Source organism: Diabrotica undecimpunctata, chromosome 10 (genome assembly GCF_040954645.1).
Source record: "Diabrotica undecimpunctata isolate CICGRU chromosome 10, icDiaUnde3, whole genome shotgun sequence".
NCBI classification, from domain to species: domain Eukaryota; kingdom Metazoa; phylum Arthropoda; class Insecta; order Coleoptera; family Chrysomelidae; genus Diabrotica; species Diabrotica undecimpunctata.
The window spans coordinates 4,230,189-4,249,768 of NC_092812.1; the positions used below are offsets into that span (position 1 = coordinate 4,230,189).

Sequence of the window (19,580 nt, forward strand, 5' to 3'; positions counted from 1 at the left end):
ATTTAAATGTGGTATTTCTCTACATAAAAAACTTTTTATGGTCTACAACTTTGAAATATTATTCTTTAGAATGTATAGAAAACGTTTAATAAGCAAAAAATTATTTTTTTTTGCCTTTTAAGATTGTTTAAAAAAACAAAGCAAAATCAACTGTACGTCTTTACGAATTTTTCGTCGGCTACCCCTCATACTATTTAGAATTTAAATTTCTGTATAAGATTTTTTTAAACTATTTAGCGAGGTTCCGTGAACTACTTTCTTATGGCATGGTCAAAGTCAAATATTATTTTTTGATGTGATTAAGCCACCATTATTGGTCGATATTGAGATGAAAATTACATTTTTAATTAACTAATATTTAACGATACGATTTCCAATATTTAACCTTGTTTATTGTACAAATTATGTAAAAATGTGTATACACATTTTGTACAAAAAACGTTTTTTGAGAACGATTTCCTAAATGGAAATCAAAATGTTAAACATTAAATAATTAAAAATATGATTCTCATCAAAATCACGACCAATATTTTTGACTTAATCCCATAAAAACCTAATATTTATCTTAAACTATTCACTGATAGCTTCGATTAAACAGCTTGGAAATTAAAATATGTAAAATATTCCCCTACACAACTCTCTGGGAAAAAATATCTAAATTAAATAAAAACAACTGAACGTTAATATAAAAAACTAGTTGGTTGACCCCAGTCGGCTAAAACCAGCCGGCCGACAGGTAGATTCAATGTCTTCATTTGAACTTGAACCCAAACCGATCGATATTTTTATGTTTTCGAATATTATTCTAAGTATTAACACTGGCAACATCTATTGGCTTTAAAATGATACCAAATACAGTAATTTTACCTCCCGTGGTTACAATGATGGATTGATGTAAAAAATTTAATATATAAAAAAATTGGATTATTGAAAAACCGATAACGGTGCCAAGCCTACAAAGGTGCACTAAACGAACATACACGACTTATAAATAGAAAATGATAGCATTTCTTGGTGATGCTAAATTACTGCAACGTGAAAAGAGCTCTAAATGATAGCGGGATGTATATATATATATATATATATATATATATATATATATATATATATATATATATATATATATATATATATATATATATATATTTAACGTGATTATTTCGACCAAAAATCAATTTATAAATATGTTGGAAATATCGGGTATGTGGCCTATATTAAATAAAAATCTTTGTTTTTTCTAAAGCTCAATATTTCGCCATTTATTTAATAGCTTCATCGGGAGTAACTGTAAAAAACAAACATTTCAAAACACTGACGTACACTTAGATTTAAATTACTTACAGAAATTAAAAGATTATACACATAAATAAAATTGAATCTTAAAATAATTATTGTTGATGAAACTGTACATTTAATAAAATGCATGTTAAAATTTAAAATATCTTTGAGCACGTTCGTTAACAATAAATAAGATGGACCAAGTAAAAATTATTTCAAAATGCAAAAAATAACAATGCAAGAAAACATTAGAGGAATAGTATTTCTTTAATTAATCAATAAGGCTAGTTAGTATGATTAATCATTAAGGTGAGTGTAATTTTAAATTTTGTTTAATATATTGCAATATATGTTGCTTAATTGCCCCGTATCTGTTTTATAATTTAAAGTTTGTTTATTTTTGTTAATGTGGTACATCTCCAAAAATAACCTACTTTTGTAATTTTCAGTCTGTGCCAAAATACGAGCATTGTTGTAGTCTAACAGATGACCGGTGTTTTTGTAGTGCTCGACAACTGCGCAAGAAGATTTCCCAAGCGGCAATCACTTTTATGCTGTGAGATACGTTGTTTTAGCGACTGCCATGTATGGCCAATGTAGCTTTTTTTCACATCCTAGATACGGTATTTCATATACCACATTACTCCTATATAAGGTTGGTACTGGGTCTTTAATTTTAGAAAAAAGTTATTTGCTATTAATTTATGGTATTGTATTTAGCTATATTAATATTGGAAAATCTTTAAAAATGGCTACGACAGACTGGGTTAGACCGCTAATAAAGGGGAGTTTTTTGTATTTGATTGACTCATTGTTAGAGTCAAGGACAGGACAATCATAGAAATTACTGCTGTAAATGAGTTTTTTTTAAATATGTTTAGGATAGCCGTTATTTCGAAAAATTTTGTATAATATGTCCAGATTTTTTTGTAACACCTAGCTTCAAATTTTTTTAAAATATCTTTTCCAATATTACCTCTAACGTTCCGACAACATGACGCAAATTCTTTTATTAATGCTGTACTTTCGAACAATGACAGTTTTGGTGATTCTAACTGAGTAATTGTTTTTTGAACAAAACTAAAATTTGATTTTATAAATGAAAGTTCTTGTTGAAGCAAGTTACTCTGAAAAGTTTGTTTAGAATCCAAAAGAGATTGGGAACTTTCATCTGTTAACGTATCAATTATGTTCTTTATTTTAACAAAATGATCTGCATAAAAATTAGCTGCTTCTAACCATGTTCCTCATCGCGTTAAAATAGGTTGTGGTGGAAGAGGAATGTTAGGTAGCATTTCTTTGTAAAGTTGAATTCTTATAGGAGATTTAAGAAATACTTTTTTGACACTGGATATCATGGTATTTACAAGAGGAAACTTTTTTCGTATTTCCTCTGCAACACTGTTTAATCCATGCGCTACACAAGTAACATGTATTAAATCTGGGAAAAATATTTTGAAATTTTGTCCTGCTTTCACCATATAAGGAGCAGCATCCGATAAAATAAGCAGTAATTTATTAGAAGGAATAGTTGTCGGAAGAAAAAAAGTTGCTAATGTTTCTTGTGTAAAACGCGAAATTGTTAAAGCATTTGTTTTCTCAAGTTGCTGGCATGAAATAAGATGAGATTTTGGTAAGGTATCTTCTTTAAGAACACCAATCAATAAATGAGCAATATACTTTCCTGAGGAATCAGTGGTTTCGTCTACAGAGATGTAAAAATAATTATCTGCAATTTCTTCCTTAATATTAATTAACACCGACGAGTATAGCCCGTTCACATTATTTCTTCTTAGAGACCGATCACTTGGAACATTAAGTTTACAATATTTTTTTAGAAACGAACTAAAGTTTACATTTGCTAATTTTGAAAGCGGTATGTTTGCAGACACTAATGCGCGACACAAGTCTTCATTAAAAGTTTCTTGCTCATCTAATTTTTTTGAAGTAGATTGGAAACATTTAGCCATTGAAGTTTGATGTTTTCCTCCTATTTTTCCTTTTTTTGCAATGTGTGAAGCAGTTCTCACATGTTGGTCTATCTGAAATTTCTTCTCACATGCTATCTATAAATAAAAATAAAAACCTTTATTTTAACCCATCCTTTAAAATATAAAAATATACAAGGTGTTTTTGGTAATCAAATAACTGGTTTGGAAAAAAAAACACTCGCTAAGTGTTTTAAATGCAGTATTAATCCACAAATTAGTTTTTGTTACTAACCATTAGTACATCATATAACTTATTTTAAAATTCAACAAAAGTTTTTTTTTTGTTAATTCAATTACAATAAAAATAATTGTGTTTTAGAATAGCTGACTTCATAAAAAAAAGTAAAGGTGAAAAATTTTTCTAAATACACACCATTGTATTGTACCATGGACAATTTTTTCTCACTAAAGGAAGCTATTTTTCATTTAAAAGCAACCTACGAGTACTAAATTTCAAGTAAATACGTTTATTGGTTTTAAAGTTATTGTTGTTATTAACTAAAAGAATTTAATTTTTTTTAATTTTAACACCCTGTATCTCGAAAAGTAAATAAGTTTGACCCCTCATTAACTATATCGTTTTGTTCAATTTTTCGAGAAGTATCTACAGTCAAACGTTGTAAGTGTCATTTGGAAACACCCTGTATGTATGAAATATTAGATATTTAATAGAAAATATTAGATACTTACAATTTTGCCACAGACTGAACAGTAGATTTTTCCCATATCCATAGACAGCTCTTTATAAGGTTTAATCCAAGTTGAAGCACTGGTTGTTTTAGGCATTATAAAATCACAATCTTCCTTTTTGTTACGCACAACGAGTGTTTACGCTTTGAATATCAAAACAAAAATGATTTACAAATCTGAGCATCAAATTAGAAATGTTTAGGTACCTAATTCAATAAACTGGGAGATTTTGGAAAATCCCTAAATTAGGAACAAAACTATTAGCCGTTTACCTGCTGTTAAGATACAATAAATTGTAGATAGATTTGGGGATTAGATCATAAAATGCAAATGAGCGAACCCTTAGCGATTATCCAATAACTGAATGCCTCAGTGACCGAGACTTTCTAAGAATGTTGAGGGCTACTTAAATTGATCTTCTTTGAAATTGTAAATGTTTTGTACCTGTAGAGATTACGTACTTAGATCATTTCTTGATTAAAATGACTACAAAATTTTATACAAGAATTGAAATAAATTGGTATGTTTAAAAATTTTCAGATACAGTATAAAAATCTGAACTTTTATGCACTTTATGCAAACTTTTATACAAATATGCCATAATATGAAATATTTGCATAAAATATGCACAATATGTAAAATATGTAATATGCATATTTGCCGAAGTCTATTTATAACTCATATATCTATCCTTTACTAATCAGTAAACCTCCTCATTTTTTTCTAAATGAAAATTTAATTTAATAATTATATTGTGGTAAACCAGGGGTCGAGGATGAACTCCCGTTTTTAAGCTCATATCTATCATAATCTAGGAGCTGGTTTTCCTTCAGAGCCAGTGGCTTTTTCACTTGTTATTTATTATATTGCGTGAAAGCGGAATTTTGTACGCAAGTAGGCAACTACAATCAATTTCTAATTTCTGATTTTAATCTTAATTGTTGTACTGAACTATTTAAATATATTAGAGTAACATTTAGAAATTAGAAACGTTAAACTTGGTAATTTTACTAAAAACATATTTAAAAAAACAATTGTCCATTTCTAGTGTGGGATGGGTAAAATCATTTATTTTGTAGATTAGATATTATTGTCTTTACCCACAATTAGTTTACAGTAAGATATATTTGCTATAAAATATTATTTTATTAAATTAAAATAATATAAGACTACAATTTTTATAGAACTGTTTATTGCTTACTATGCATGTTTATAGAACTGAGTTTCATTCGATACTACTAAAAATATATTACAAAATGCCTAACCGAAAGCTCCGGTAGAGGGGAAGGAGTTACTAAAAATTATCTGATTTTACCTCTGGGTAAAAACGTAAATTACAAAGTCATTCATATTGTTCTTATCAAAACCAACTACAGACGCAACGGATGCGACAATAATAGCCAACGAATTTGTCGGGTACGTACTTTCTAAAGAGGGGGATTATAATGAACAAATTTTCCCCAAAAATATTTAAAACTAATAAATATTTTAATCTTTTAATAGATTTCTGGAAACTAAAATTTAACCAAAACTTTAAAAATTACAACTATCAATCTAAATAAAATAAAATCGGAAAATAATATGAACTAAATTATATTGAGACGGAATATGCCGCCCGCCTTGAACTACTGAAGTTTAAAATGAAGTTGACGGTTAACGTCGAAAATCTAGCTGATCGGAAGTGGACACAACTTCTTCACGCAGCGTTTATACTCTCCAAATTTGGTTTTCAGAGTTACCACTCTGACAATGCCGTCCTCTCTAGGGTGCACCGACGTGATGCGGAAATCGGAAAATAATATAAACTAAATTATATTGAGACGGAATATGCCGCCCGCCTTGAACTACTGAAGTTTAAAATGAAGTTGACGGTTAACGTCGAAAATCTAGCTGATCGGAAGTGGACACAACTTCTTCACGCAGCGTTTATACTCTCCAAATTTGGTTTTCAGAGTTACCACTCTGACAATGTCGTCCTCTCTAGGGTGTACCGACGTGATGCGTCCCACTGTCCATTGTAATGGTATCAAATTGTCTTCAAGAATTAACACCAAAGCATCGACCACAATTCCATTATCGGTAGCATTGCCATTATTGCTGCTGATCAATTGAAGAAGATATTCTTTATAGAAGCTGATAATTTATTGAAGGACATATCCAAAAAGTCAGTCTCCGGATAGCTCGTCATCAGACCACCAATTAAAAAATGTCCAGGAGTAAGGGGAAGAAGGTCATTTGGGTTGGACGACATAGGAGAAATAGGACGAGAATTTAGTATTGCTTCTATTTCAATAAGATAAGTTTGTAATTATTTATATATTAACGAAGTATCACCTACAGAGCGAATTTAATGATTCATAAAGGAATTTACCGCGGCTTCCCAAATTCCTCAAAAGTGGGGAGATTTGGGCGGTATAAAATGCCAAGCGAACCTTTTAACATCCGAATATTTTTTAATGACATTTTGATAATCTGGCGAGTTAAATAATTCGTACAACTCGCGACTTGCTTCCACGAAATTGGTAACTTTATTCGAATATATTTCTGCAAATTTTCCTCGTCTAGCACAAAAACGGAAGCTAGCTAAAAAGGCTTCGGTAGTTAAGTCGCTTACCAGTTCTAAATGAACGGCCAGTTTAGACATGCATACATACACTGCAACGTATACCTTTAATCGTCTACGATTGCGGAACCTTTACTCCTTGATAAAAAAAGGATTGCAATAGTCAACTCCAGTTTTAAGAAAAGGTCGCGAAGGAGTTACCCGGTATTCGGGAAGGATACCCATTTTATGATTAGCCGGACGAGGTTTTACTTGAAAACAAGGGATGCATCGATGTAAAGGTTTTTGAGTTACATTACGTCCGTCTAACGGCCAATAAATTTGGCGAACGGAGTACAAGGTGACTTGGGACAAGCATGTTTTAATTTGACGTGTTCTTCACTATAATTAATCGAGTAATGTAGTGATTAGCTGGCAGCAAAATTGGATGTTTTTGCGACTCAGATAACGACGATCTGAGTAAAGGCTAAAGACACCAATTTACCTTTACCAATAACGAAATCCTTGTTTTCTAAAGAATTAATTTTTTTTGAAAATTCCGAGGATTGTGTCATCTTAATTATTAAAGATTGCGAATCGACCAACTTTTGAGCATTTAGCTCGTTTAAATTGCGCTTATCTTTTCCCTTTAACTTGGTGTTAAAAATAAATCGACGAACATATGCAATCACGCGAATGAATTAATTTATGCACCGAGCTATATTTTTAAAAAATATTATTATTTAACAAAACTTGCATACTATTTATTGATTGATTCCTTACCATTTTTAATTCGGGAATTTCGATCGAATGCAAAATCCCTTTTGGCCGTGAAGACTGGGTGCGGGATAACCAAGACGGACCAATTTGCCAAATATTATTTTCTAAAAATTCTGAGGGAAGCTGACCGCGCGATAAAAAATCTGCCAGGATGTCTAACGAGGAAACGTGTTGCCAATGACACGGACTAGTCAATCTTTGTATTTCCGCAACCCGGTTGGCGACAAATGTGCGAAGAAGATACGGCTGGGTATTTATACAGTGAAGAATGATTGTCCAGTCCATGGACGTATAAACACAGATGGACTCAGTTATTTACATAAAAATGTAAAGCAAAAATTATTTGACTAGGTCACATTCTCAGCACCTTCAAATGTTGTCACATTTTTTCGTATCTTATTCCGTATCGCTGAAAATATTACTAGATTTATTTTATACTCTACAGGTGCTATCAAACCAAAATAATAATTTATTACTTATATTAATATATTTAATTGTAATTAAAACATCAAGTGTGCACATAGTGTGCATATCATTTAATAATAGCGTATAACAGATATCAACCAATTATTTTATATGTAGAAGCACTGAAACCTATTTATTAATGGCAACGGTGTTTACATTTCTCTGTCTTATGGCTCTACGTCAAACTTCAAATGCTGTTCCATGTCATGTCCATGTTTATTTACTTTTTACCCAAGATGAGAAAAAGTTGTTTTTCGATATTTTGGCTGTATTTTAAGTGATATTTGTAAATAGTGAAATAAATAAATTATAATAATGGTGCTACAGTTTTGCATTTGCAAAAAAAACGAAATGTTTACATCCCAATGTCTCATTTAATTTGTACGTACTGTTTGTTTACATTATTTTAAGATGACGAACTGAGGAAGCCTGTGTGTTTACATTTTAAATTATGTCTTTCATAGGCGTACCATTGCGTTTATTCATATCAATTAATGTATTGAACAAGATATTAGTGCATGAAATTAGTAAAGATATTTTATTTTTAAATTGTAAGTAGACATCATCTGATTAAAAAGATCTGTTTAGTAGCTTTTTAATTTAATATTTCTCATGAATTAACAATAAATTAGTGAAATGAATAAAACCCATTTATTTTTCTATGTAGGTTTCCAAATAATATTGATTAATGATGAAACTTACTCTAAACTTCAACTGAGAAAACAGTATAAAAACCTTTCAAAAGCATCCTTTTTGGTTATTTAAACTTGTAAGGAAGCTGAAAAATATTTCAGATTTTTTAATAAAACTATAAATATCTACAAGAGACGAGTTAAAAACCTTATGAATATTTTGATTAATAAAACCATAAAAAATGTCGCAAAATCAATCTATGAGCATTTTGGTGACCATATGTATGATGAAGATGCAATCGATGGTCACTCTATGATCATCACGATCACGATCACGATCACGATCACGATCACGATCACGATCATCACTATTATTACATTAAAGAACAGGGTGCGCAATTACCGGACAGGTTAGATAAGTGTCGGGAATTGTGGAGGGAATTTAATGACATTCAAAGCGAAATAGAAATAATTTTAGATGACTCTGAGAACGCTGAAAATGAACGTTCAGATTTCGAGGAAAAATATTTCAGGTTAATAGCATGGGCGGAGGTTAAATTACGAGAATTAAATATTAGTGGAAATGTCTCAACTGGTGAGACGTCGCAAAATATAACTTTTCCTCAATCTCCTCGCATAGATAGAAACGTCAAATTGCCTACGATAGATATTCCTAGTTATCAGGGGTCTTACACAGGGTGGCTCGAGTTTCACAATACATTCAATGTTTTGATACATAATAACGAAAACTTAACAAATGTTCAGCGTTTCCATTATTTAAAGAATTCATTAAAAGGCGAAGCCGCAGGTGTTATACGTTCATTGGAAGTTTCAGACAGAAACTACGAGGAAGCATGGAGCCTATTAAAATCTAGGTATGAAAACAAAAAGTTGATTGCAATGAGTCATATCGATTCACTGCATAATTTTCCAAATTTAGGTAAAGAAGATGGAGTTCAATTAAGGAACTTTTTGGATACGATAAGGAAAAATCTTCGAGCATTGATATCATTGGAGGAAGATGTTGAAAAATGGGATATTCTGCTGATATATATTTTGGAGCAAAAGCTGGACCCAATTACAAGGAAAGAATGGCATAAGGAAGGATTACATGACAAATTCTCCACAATGGTGGATTTTCAAGGTTTTTTGGAAAGAAAATGTCAAATGCTGGAGGTGATGGAGGCAAGCAAACAGGGTTTTAAAGGTACAGATCACAGGGTAAAGGTAGGCAATAGTAGATCATTTGTAGCCGTGGAGGATAAATGTCAATTTTGCGAAGGAAGACACAAGGCATATACTTGTAGAAAATTTATCAATTTGCAATTAGGCCCAAAACGGGAAGAAGTCAAAAGGACAAAATCATGTTGGAATTGTTTACAGCTAGGACACGGGGTTCCAGACTGTAAATTAGGAGGTTGCAAATCTTGTGGGAGGAAACATCATTCACTCCTCCATGATTCAACTTTTCGCACAAATGCAAGGACACCAGCTACAGGAAACTACACGAGGGCACAAGCTCAACCGCCAAGAGTTGAGAATCATTTAGAATCAAGAGCAAATAATAGGAACTACTCTCATCATATACAAGATGGTTCAAGAGCACAATTAGACAATCACTTAACTGACACTAATGTTTCAAATCAATCGCGTTATCAAGGGTATCCAACGCATTCATCATCAAATAATAATTTTAGGAGGGAAATAAATCAAGGTAACACAACTCAAGAAGAGCACGGAAATATTGGGGCATTTCCATCTGTTAGTCTAAGGGAAAATGAAAATCAGGGTTATTTGGTTAATGATAATAATAATCATCTCTTTATGGGCAACAATTTAAGACAAAATTCGGAAACAGTTGTTTTGCTTTCCACAGCGATTGTTTATATCACCGGTAAAGATGGGATTAAACATGAAGAAAGGGTACTTTTAGATTCAGGATCACAATCCAATTTTATGTCACGGGAGTTCTTTGAGAAACTAGGGTTAACACCAAAACATATGGATATTTCGGTTAAGGGTATAGGTCAGAGTTCTACTAAAATCACACATGCAGTAGATGCTATGGTCAATTCAAGGGTTAATAATTATTCATTCAAGGCTTCATTTTTGGTAATAAATGATATTGTTAACAGTCTCCCAGCAATTGATATCAATTTAAAATCAATTCAAATTCCGGAAAGATTAACTCTTGCAGACGAACATTTTGGTATATCTATCAGGGTAGACATGATCTTAGGTTCATGGGTCATTTGGCAACTTTTATGCGTGGGGCAAGTGCGTATAGAAAATACTAACTTGACGGTTCAAAAAACGAAATTTAGATGGGTGGTAGCGGGAGCTATATCTTCCCAGCAAAACATGTCATATTTTTCAAAAATCGAAGCACATACTTGCAACTTTTCTGTCAACAGTTCGATACATAAACAAATAGAAAAATTCTGGTTGTTGGAGGAACTCGGTGAGGAACCCAAATCAACCAAAGAGGAACAGGAATGCGAAAGGATCTTCAAGAAAACAACAGTAAAAAATGAAGAAGGACGTTTTAGAGTAAACTTGTTGCTACGTGACAACATAAATCAGTTAGGAAACTCGTCATTTTTGGCAGAAAAACGATTCAAACAGCTCGAAAGAAGGTTAGATAAGGATGAAGAATTACGAGAGTCGTATCATGCATTTATTCGAGAATATATAGATTTGGGGCATATGTCAAAATTAATTTCAGAAGAACCACCTTCCATGCAGAGAGGGAATAGTTACTACTTACCACATCACGGAGTATTCAAACAAAATTCTATTACCACAAAATTAAGGGTAGTTTTCGATGGTTCAGCATCTACAGATACTGGTATTTCGTTGAACGACACATTAATGGTAGGACCTAAACTACAAGACAATTTGTTTGATATTCTTCTAAGGTTTCGAAGGCATTCTGTCGTAATGGGTGCAGATGTTGCCAAGATGTATAGGCAAGTGCAAGTGAAACAAGAACATAGAAATCTACAAAGGATTTTATGGCGATTTAATAGGGAGGAACCAATTCAGACATACGTTCTGAATACGGTCACATACGGAACAGCTTGCGCATCATTTCTATCAATTAGATGTCTTCATCAAACAGCTCTTGACAATTTGGACATCTATCCAGAAGCAAGCAAAACAATATTAAAAGATTTTTATGTCGATGATTTATTGACAGGTGGTGATACAATTGAAAACGTTCGAAATTTAAAGACTAAAATTACAGATATCCTCAAGGGGGGCGGATTCTCATTGAGAAAATGGGTATCGAATCAAAAGGAAATTTTAAACGACGAGAGGGATTCAAGTGTAGATATTGAACACTATTTTTCGGATAAGGACGTCACAAACACATTAGGAGTTTTATGGAACTCAAACGAGGATACCTTACGGTATAGCATCAATATTGATAAATCTCAAACAAGAGTAACGAAAAGGATTATTTTGTCAACAATTGCGCGTATTTTTGATCCAATGGGATTGCTTGGGCCAGTTGTTGTTCGAGCAAAGTTAATCATGCAGCAGCTTTGGAAATTAAATCTAACATGGGACGAGTCAGTTCCGCTGGATGTACAAACAATTTGGGTACGTTTCAGGAGTCAAATAGATGAGCTTAGAAAGATCAGTATTAGTCGTCAAGCAATTTGTACAAACAACGTCGGAATAGAGCTTCATTGTTTTACAGATGCATCCGAAGTGGCTTATGGGGCTGTTTTATTCATAAAATCAACAGATACAAATGGAAATAATTATGTAAATTTGCTTTGCGCAAAGAGCAAGGTAGCTCCACTAAAAGTGGTGTCTTTACCTAGATTAGAATTGTGTGGATGCTTACTGGGTGCAAGGTTGGTCAAACAAGTTCAAGCAGCCATGGGAATGTCAATAAATAAGGTTCAATTTTTCTGTGATTCGACTATTTCATTATCTTGGATACGTGGGGAGCCCAGTCAGTGGCAAACATTCGTTTCACATAGAGTGGCTGAGATTCAACAATTATCTTCAGTGACATCATGGAGGCACATTTCTTCTAAGGACAATCCAGCTGACGTAATATCCCGGGGAATTGATCCAGATCAATTATTGAAATGTAAATTATGGTGGGAAGGGCCTGAGTGGCTTAAGCTCGAATCGAATCTATGGCCAGAAGCAGTAGTCAATAATATTCAAGAAATACACGAAAGGAAGAAGAAATCCGTATTATCATGTACTTCAACGGTTTCTGTGATAATGATTAATAAATTTTCTAACTTTACTAGGATTCAAAGGGTTTGGGCTTATTGTCTTAGATTCATTAACAACTGTCAGTCTTCAAATACAAAATTAAGTGGGATATTGCAAGCAGATGAAATTCATAAGGCAACAATACATTTAATTAAATTTGTTCAAGCAGAAGCATTTGAGACTGAATTAAAAACGTTGAAATCATTAGGAATTGTTAAGGGAAATAGTAAATTAATTTCATTAAGGCCGTTTATTGATGAACAGGGATTAATTAGACTAGGTGGTCGCCTGGAAAGGGCGAATATTTCATATGAACAAAGGCATCCGATAATTTTACCCAATAATAATCATTTAACTGACCTAATTGTTAGAGGAGAACACTTAAAAAATATGCATGCAGGTCCTCAATTATTGTTAGGAATAATAAGATTAAAATATTGGCCAATTCAAGGTTTTCGTACAGTGTCGAAGGTTACAAGAAGGTGTATAACTTGTTTCAAGGTAAAGTCAGTGACACAAAACCCTATAATGGGAAATTTACCAGTGGAACGTATAACACCTTCTAAACCCTTTACCAATACTGGGGTAGACTATTGTGGGCCATTTGATATCAAGGTTAGTAGACTTAGGGGAGAATCATTTGTAAAGGCTTACATATGTATATTTGTTTGCTTATCGGTTAAGGCCATTCATTTAGAGTTAGCTTTCGATTTAAGTACGGAAGCATTCATTAATTGTTTTAAAAGGTTTATAGCACGAAGGGGTTTGTGTCAGAATCTTTTCTCAGATAATGGGACCAATTTTGTTGGGGCAAGGAATCATTGTAATGATCTTCATTCATTTCTTACCAATCCGGGGAATCAGACGAAATTTACAGAGTTTTTCTCAAATGTTAATATAATTTGGTCATTTAACCCTCCACGGTCCCCACACTTTGGTGGAATTTGGGAGGCAGGGGTTCGAAGTGTTAAATTTCATTTACGTAGAGTAATGGGAAATGAACGGTTGGGTTATGATGAGTTTAACACAGTGATAACACAGATCGAGTCTTGCCTCAATTCTCGTCCTCTCACACCTCTAACCGAAAATCCTGAGGACCTGGAGGTACTTACGCCTGGACATTTTCTAATTGGTTGCTCATTAAAATGTTTACCTCAAGAAGACTTACGACAGCATAATCCATTTAGAATTTCCAGATTTCATCACGTCACTCAAATCATTCAACACTTCTGGGATAAGTGGTCTAAAGAGTATCTCAGTCATCTTCAGACACGAAGTAAATGGCGTACCTCAAGCAGCAGACAATTGCAAATCGGCGATATGGTCATTATCAAGGAGGATGATCTTCCACCTCTCAAGTGGCAGATGGGTCGTGTGATTGATGTTCATCCGGGTAGAGACAATGTAGTTAGAGTGGCGACAGTGCGTACAAGTAATGGACAATTTAAACGCGGTGTCAACAAATTTTGTGTTTTACCCATTGACGTAAAGTAACCTCATTTTTTATTCGTTTTATGAACTGAACTTTATTATTTTGTTTCATGTACGTTAAAATGGGTTGAAAGGTGGACCTTCCAACAGGGGGCGGTATGTTAAGACTCCGTCCTAACTATATTTATATATTTTATTTTAAAACGGGGGTAGGCCGCAGAACTGCGAACCCGACGCTGGATTCTTCGCGGCAGTTAAGGGCGCCACCAAGACGAGGAAGATGACTGCTAAAAAATCGACACATGTAAGAGGGGTCAGGTGGCAGTGTAAAAAGAGACTTCCACACATAAGGACAATACAATTTTATTCTAATACACTCAAACATTTTAATGTTAGTTATATTTGTGTAATCTATTTTAATTCATAAAAAATTGAATAAACACGAAAAAAAAATAATATGTGTTTAAAAATCCATTGGGAAACATTCCCAAACAATGGGTATGTACTTAAAGTTGACAAATGTATATTTTTTTTTTGTTTTTTTATCGTAAGATTATTTGATACCTATTAAAAAATTAACTTGAGCTCAACTATATTTTATTGTATTAATTTTAAAGCAAATAAAATTGTATTTTATTTTTTCTATAAAAACGTGTTTTTATACATTATTACTACTTCCAATTATTAACGTCTGAATAATTATCCCCGCGAGTAAAAATTCAAGCACGCTTATGCTCATTGAGGAAGTATCACAGTCTATCGATACCCGTTTTACTCCCCTTTACCCTCTTGTCCAGGAATATCGAAGCTTCAAAACAGTGTGTGTTTAAGGTATCTTATTGCTGGGTCCATCTATGTTTATACGTCCATGGTCGAGTCCAATCAAAAATAAGTACCGTTGACCTTCAGTAAAAGATAATGCTGAAGCGTCGCAGAGAGCCGAGCTAGAGCGCCGAATAACTCAAATCGCGGTAACGATATTGAGCTGATGGGGGCGACGCAAGATTCTGCACAAATCAATCGCACAAAAATATTTCCCTCAGCAACAAAACGACAATAAAAACAAGCGCCGTAATCTTTTTCGCTGGCATCTCAAAATCCATGAATTTGGATATCGACGGGATTTGGTTAGTGATACAACAAGATAATTTTAAATGTTCGATAAGTTTTAATTGAGCCTGAAATGATAACCATATATCGTGAATTTAGAGCGAAAGTGATTCATCCCAATTTACTCATGATTTCCAGCACATTTGCATATTTATTTTTGCGTATACGATAACTGGGCCCAGCAATAACAGCAGATCAAACAATTTTGCGATTTTCTTTGCAACAACATAGAGCGTTTCGTTACAGTGTCGATACTTGAAATGTCCGAGCTATATAACAGAGTATCTTTGCTAAAATTTCATTGAATTCCCAATGCCTTGATGGTGGCATGAGGATCTAGAGACATGTGAGTACTCTCAGCGTGTTTATTTTGATTAACTATTAAAGAGCTATCATTTGATGTCCATTTTCGAAGAAGAAAACGGCCCTTTTTTAACAATGCGATAAGATCTTCTCGCAAGGCGGATGCTTCTGCGCGAGTCTTTGCACCAGTGAGAAGATCATCGACGGAAAAGTTTCTGTTTAATGCGATAGTTGCGAGAGGATGCGCAAAACCCTGATCTTGAGCAAATTGCTTAAAAGTCCAAGTTGACAAATATGATGCTGAAGCGGTACCGTACGTGACGGTATTAAGAATGTACTTTTTAATTAACTCTTGTGGATTTTTACGAAACAAAATTGTTTGATACACTGCGTCATCGGGATGTACGAGAATTTGATGATACATTTTTCCTGCGTCGGCTGCCAATATGAATATATGTTGACGATAACAAAGAAGAATGCCAAATAGGTTATCCTGCAGCTTGAGACCGACCATTAAAGTATCATTGAGCGATATTCCCGTTGACGTTTTTGCCGAGCCGAAAACTACATCTTGTTTTAATACCGCGTGATGAGGAAGATACAATCCAATTTTTAGTCCATTTACGTCATTTGTATACATGTGAGTTAATTTCTCATACTCAGTTAAAAAAACAGAATAGTCCAGTTGCAAAAGCAGATCTTTGCGAGAACGATTTTCTAGCGAATAAAAACGCTTTAACGGGGTATTGTATGAATCGCCTAATTTCGAATTTTTGTTATTAAATGGCAACTTTGCGATGTATCCTACCATTAATATCCCGAGTAGTGTGACACTCGTAATGCTCTTCGCATGCTTTTTCTTCCAGTGACAAAACTTTTATGCTTGGAATTTTTTCCATTTTCCAGAAGAGATTTAAATTGAGGTCCGACATTGGACTATTTAATGAAAGATGGCACGAAATATTTTGCAATCGAGACTAATTACTTATTTCACCTGCAACAATCCAACCCAGTTGAGTTTTTTGGAGAACAGCATTAGGTTGATTTTTCAACGATATTTGACCTACACTGAGAAGTTTGTAAAATATTTGTAGTCCCAAAAGAGCATCTACTTTTATGGGTTTACCAAATTCAGGATCAGCTAACACGATACATTTTGGTATTTCGAGTTGATTAGTATTTATTTGAATAGACGGTATTGTTTTGCTGATTTGTGGTAAAATCATAAATTCAACAGTTTTTTGAAATTTTCTAAAAAGCGATTTAATTGTAGCATGCGCAAAATTTGTTATTTTAGTCGATAAATCATCTACCCCGGAAACTGTGATGTTAACGGGCTTTTGACTTCAAAATTTCATTTTTTAATTCAAAAATTGAGCCACGGATTCGGTAATAAAATGTGCTTGAGAACCATCGTCCAAAACCACACAAGTTTTGGCTTTACCGCGACTGTTTACGATATCTACCACTGCGGTAGCTAAAATAGTACTTACTTCGATACATGAACGTGCAAATTTACGATAGCACTAGGTGTATTCGTGTTTGTATTTTGAGTGTTATTCGAAGCTTTTTTTGGTTTATCGAAATGTAAAAACTATTGTGTTTTTGATGACAAGTGCGACAGTTGGAAGCGGTAAATTGTAAGACGCGATGATTTTTGCAATTAATTCACCATCCACCTTTTTTTAGCAACTTCATAACGTTCAACAAGCGATAACGATGTGAATTCACGGCAGGAATTTACATAACGCTCACCCTCACAAAAACTACAACTACAGTAAAACCTCCCTTAACCGAAACCTTTTTAACCGAAACATCGTTTAACCGAAACGGCTGACAGTTTCAATAATTTCGTCAATAATAAGTAAATTTTTATCGCAAAACGTAACAATTCCATTAACCTTTAACTACGGGCGCCCCTCCATTAGTCATAACTACGTGCGCGGTGTATTCTGTACACCACCGACTAAAAACGCAAATAAAAGCCACAACTAGGTATTTTTAGTACATATATTGTATATAATAAATGTAGGCATATATTTAAGAGAATGTCTTAACACAAAAAATAATACATAACGAAAATATAAAGATTAGCAACAAATATAAGAACAAAAACTCAACCACTTCTTTTTCTCTAAAAATAACCTTCTTGAGATACTTGTATATTAGCTTAACATTAAAAATATTATAAAACTAGTATATAAATCTAAAAACTAGGAGTAAATAATCATTCACAAATGAACATATTTGAGAATATGTGTGCTATTCACTTTCGTTTTCTTCCTCGTTTGCGTCTACTAAATTACAATTTGCACAAATTGTAACAGAGTGTTCTTTACAAACCATTCTATTACATTTGTTGCAAGATATTGCATAACTCTATTTTTGCTCCTTCCACGACAATGGCACCTCCCCCGTTTTTTTGCTGGTGGTTCTTCATCGTGGTCGTCTTGTACGTTTTTGTATTTCTTCAAGAATATTTTTAAATCCAGGGGTAAACTCTGTATTTCCGCCCTCTCAGAAAGATGAGGTCTTATCAATGCCAATGATAATTCTTTTAGAAAAACTCCTCTATATTTTTGAGGATTGTCGATGTTGGCAGCATTGTACAGGATCTGGCTGTTAATTCCGGCAATATTCAGGAGTTGAAAAAACAATGCCACAAAAAACAAGACCACAAAAACAACTACAAGGTCTTTAAATAGTCCAATAATAGGTACTCACAAATATTCAAATAGATAACGGTATATTAAGTTATGAGAAAATGCTAAAATAAAATATTTGATCAAATGTATTATCATAAAACTAGTTTTATTATAATAAAATGAAAGTTTTATTAAAATTTTAATAACAAATTACAAATTCTTTTATTCAAAACGTTGCAAAATGTCAAGCTTTTGTTGCATATAAGTAGCTACACATTAATAATGCTATTTTTTAGTAGATAAACGTAATATAAATCTCACAAAATTTACTTACATAACTAGGTGCTTGGTGTACTACATACACCACTGGTAAACTTCTCCTGAATTTTTCCAACCGTCAGTCTATCTCTGCAGCAATCAATTTTACTACTGTTGAGGTTTATAGCTGACACATCAGAGATAGGTTAGGTAGAGGGACACGTGCGCAACCAGTGCTTATCAGAAATAGCGGCAAATTTAGTGCGACTGGTGTACTGAGTACACCGTAGCCCGTAGTTAAAGGTTAATTTCCCTCACCGATTGCTGTCTATGTGTGTTGGGATATCAAAAAAACCAAGAGCTCTAAAAGATATTTCCGAAAAAGCACTTCCAGTTTTTTATAGAAGCCAAAAAAACTCATAGATGTCGACCACTTTATTTTCAGAATGCTTCGAAAATGAATTCGTCCCAAGTGTATTTAAAGTGTATATAAAATCCTTTTTTAAATCAAAAAACCTTCCCGTCAACGAATTGTTGCTTGTTGACAATGCGCCAACTCACCCCCAAAATATACAAAATAGTGACAGTTGTCAGATTTTTGCCACCGAATGTCACGAGCCTAATTCAGCCGTTAGACCAGGGAGTAATGAGACATTCAAGAGACATTATAGAGGAGCATTCTTAAGACATCTGTTATTACAGGAGACGAATGAATCCAAAAGTGTTCCCGAAATTCTCAAATCTTTAACAATGAAACATGTTGTTTATTTATTGGTGTGCTAAGTAGTGGGCCAAGATCAAATCTTCAACTTTGGAAAAATGCTGAAACAAACTTTTTGATTGGATTTTTAGTGACGATCCTGAAGAAGAAAATGGTAAAAAACGACAAAACAAATTAAACCTTTAATACAAAATTTGCTGGGATATGACGAAATTAACCAAGAAGAGATACGTGAGTGATTAGCAGCCGATGACTCAGAAAGTGAATTCATCGACCAGGACATCATTGATATGGTTCTTGTGGTAAGAATTTTATACAGTAGACCTAATTAGTTAGGAACACGACTGGGACACGGCTAGGTTCTTAATTTTTGTTGTAATTGCATAAAGTTGTGTCCTTTTCCGATTACTTTACGTTTCGTCGAACAATCGAATGATGCAGACTCATCGTTCTGCAAATGAACGATGAAGCGAGATATAGCTGCAAAACATC

The 19,580-nt window shown here is 33.5% G+C and overlaps 1 protein-coding gene across 1 annotated transcript in view; it reads left to right on the forward strand.

Annotated features, from left to right (window-relative positions):
- Positions 1–14,114, forward strand: part of LOC140451596 (uncharacterized) — a 58,412-nt gene extending 44,298 nt beyond the window's left edge. The window contains exon 2 of the mRNA XM_072545443.1: positions 8,672–14,114. Within this exon, the coding sequence (XP_072401544.1) occupies positions 8,672–14,114 (5,443 nt within the window). The remainder of the gene's footprint in view (positions 1–8,671) is intronic.
- The last annotated feature ends 5,466 nt before the right edge of the window (positions 14,115–19,580 follow it).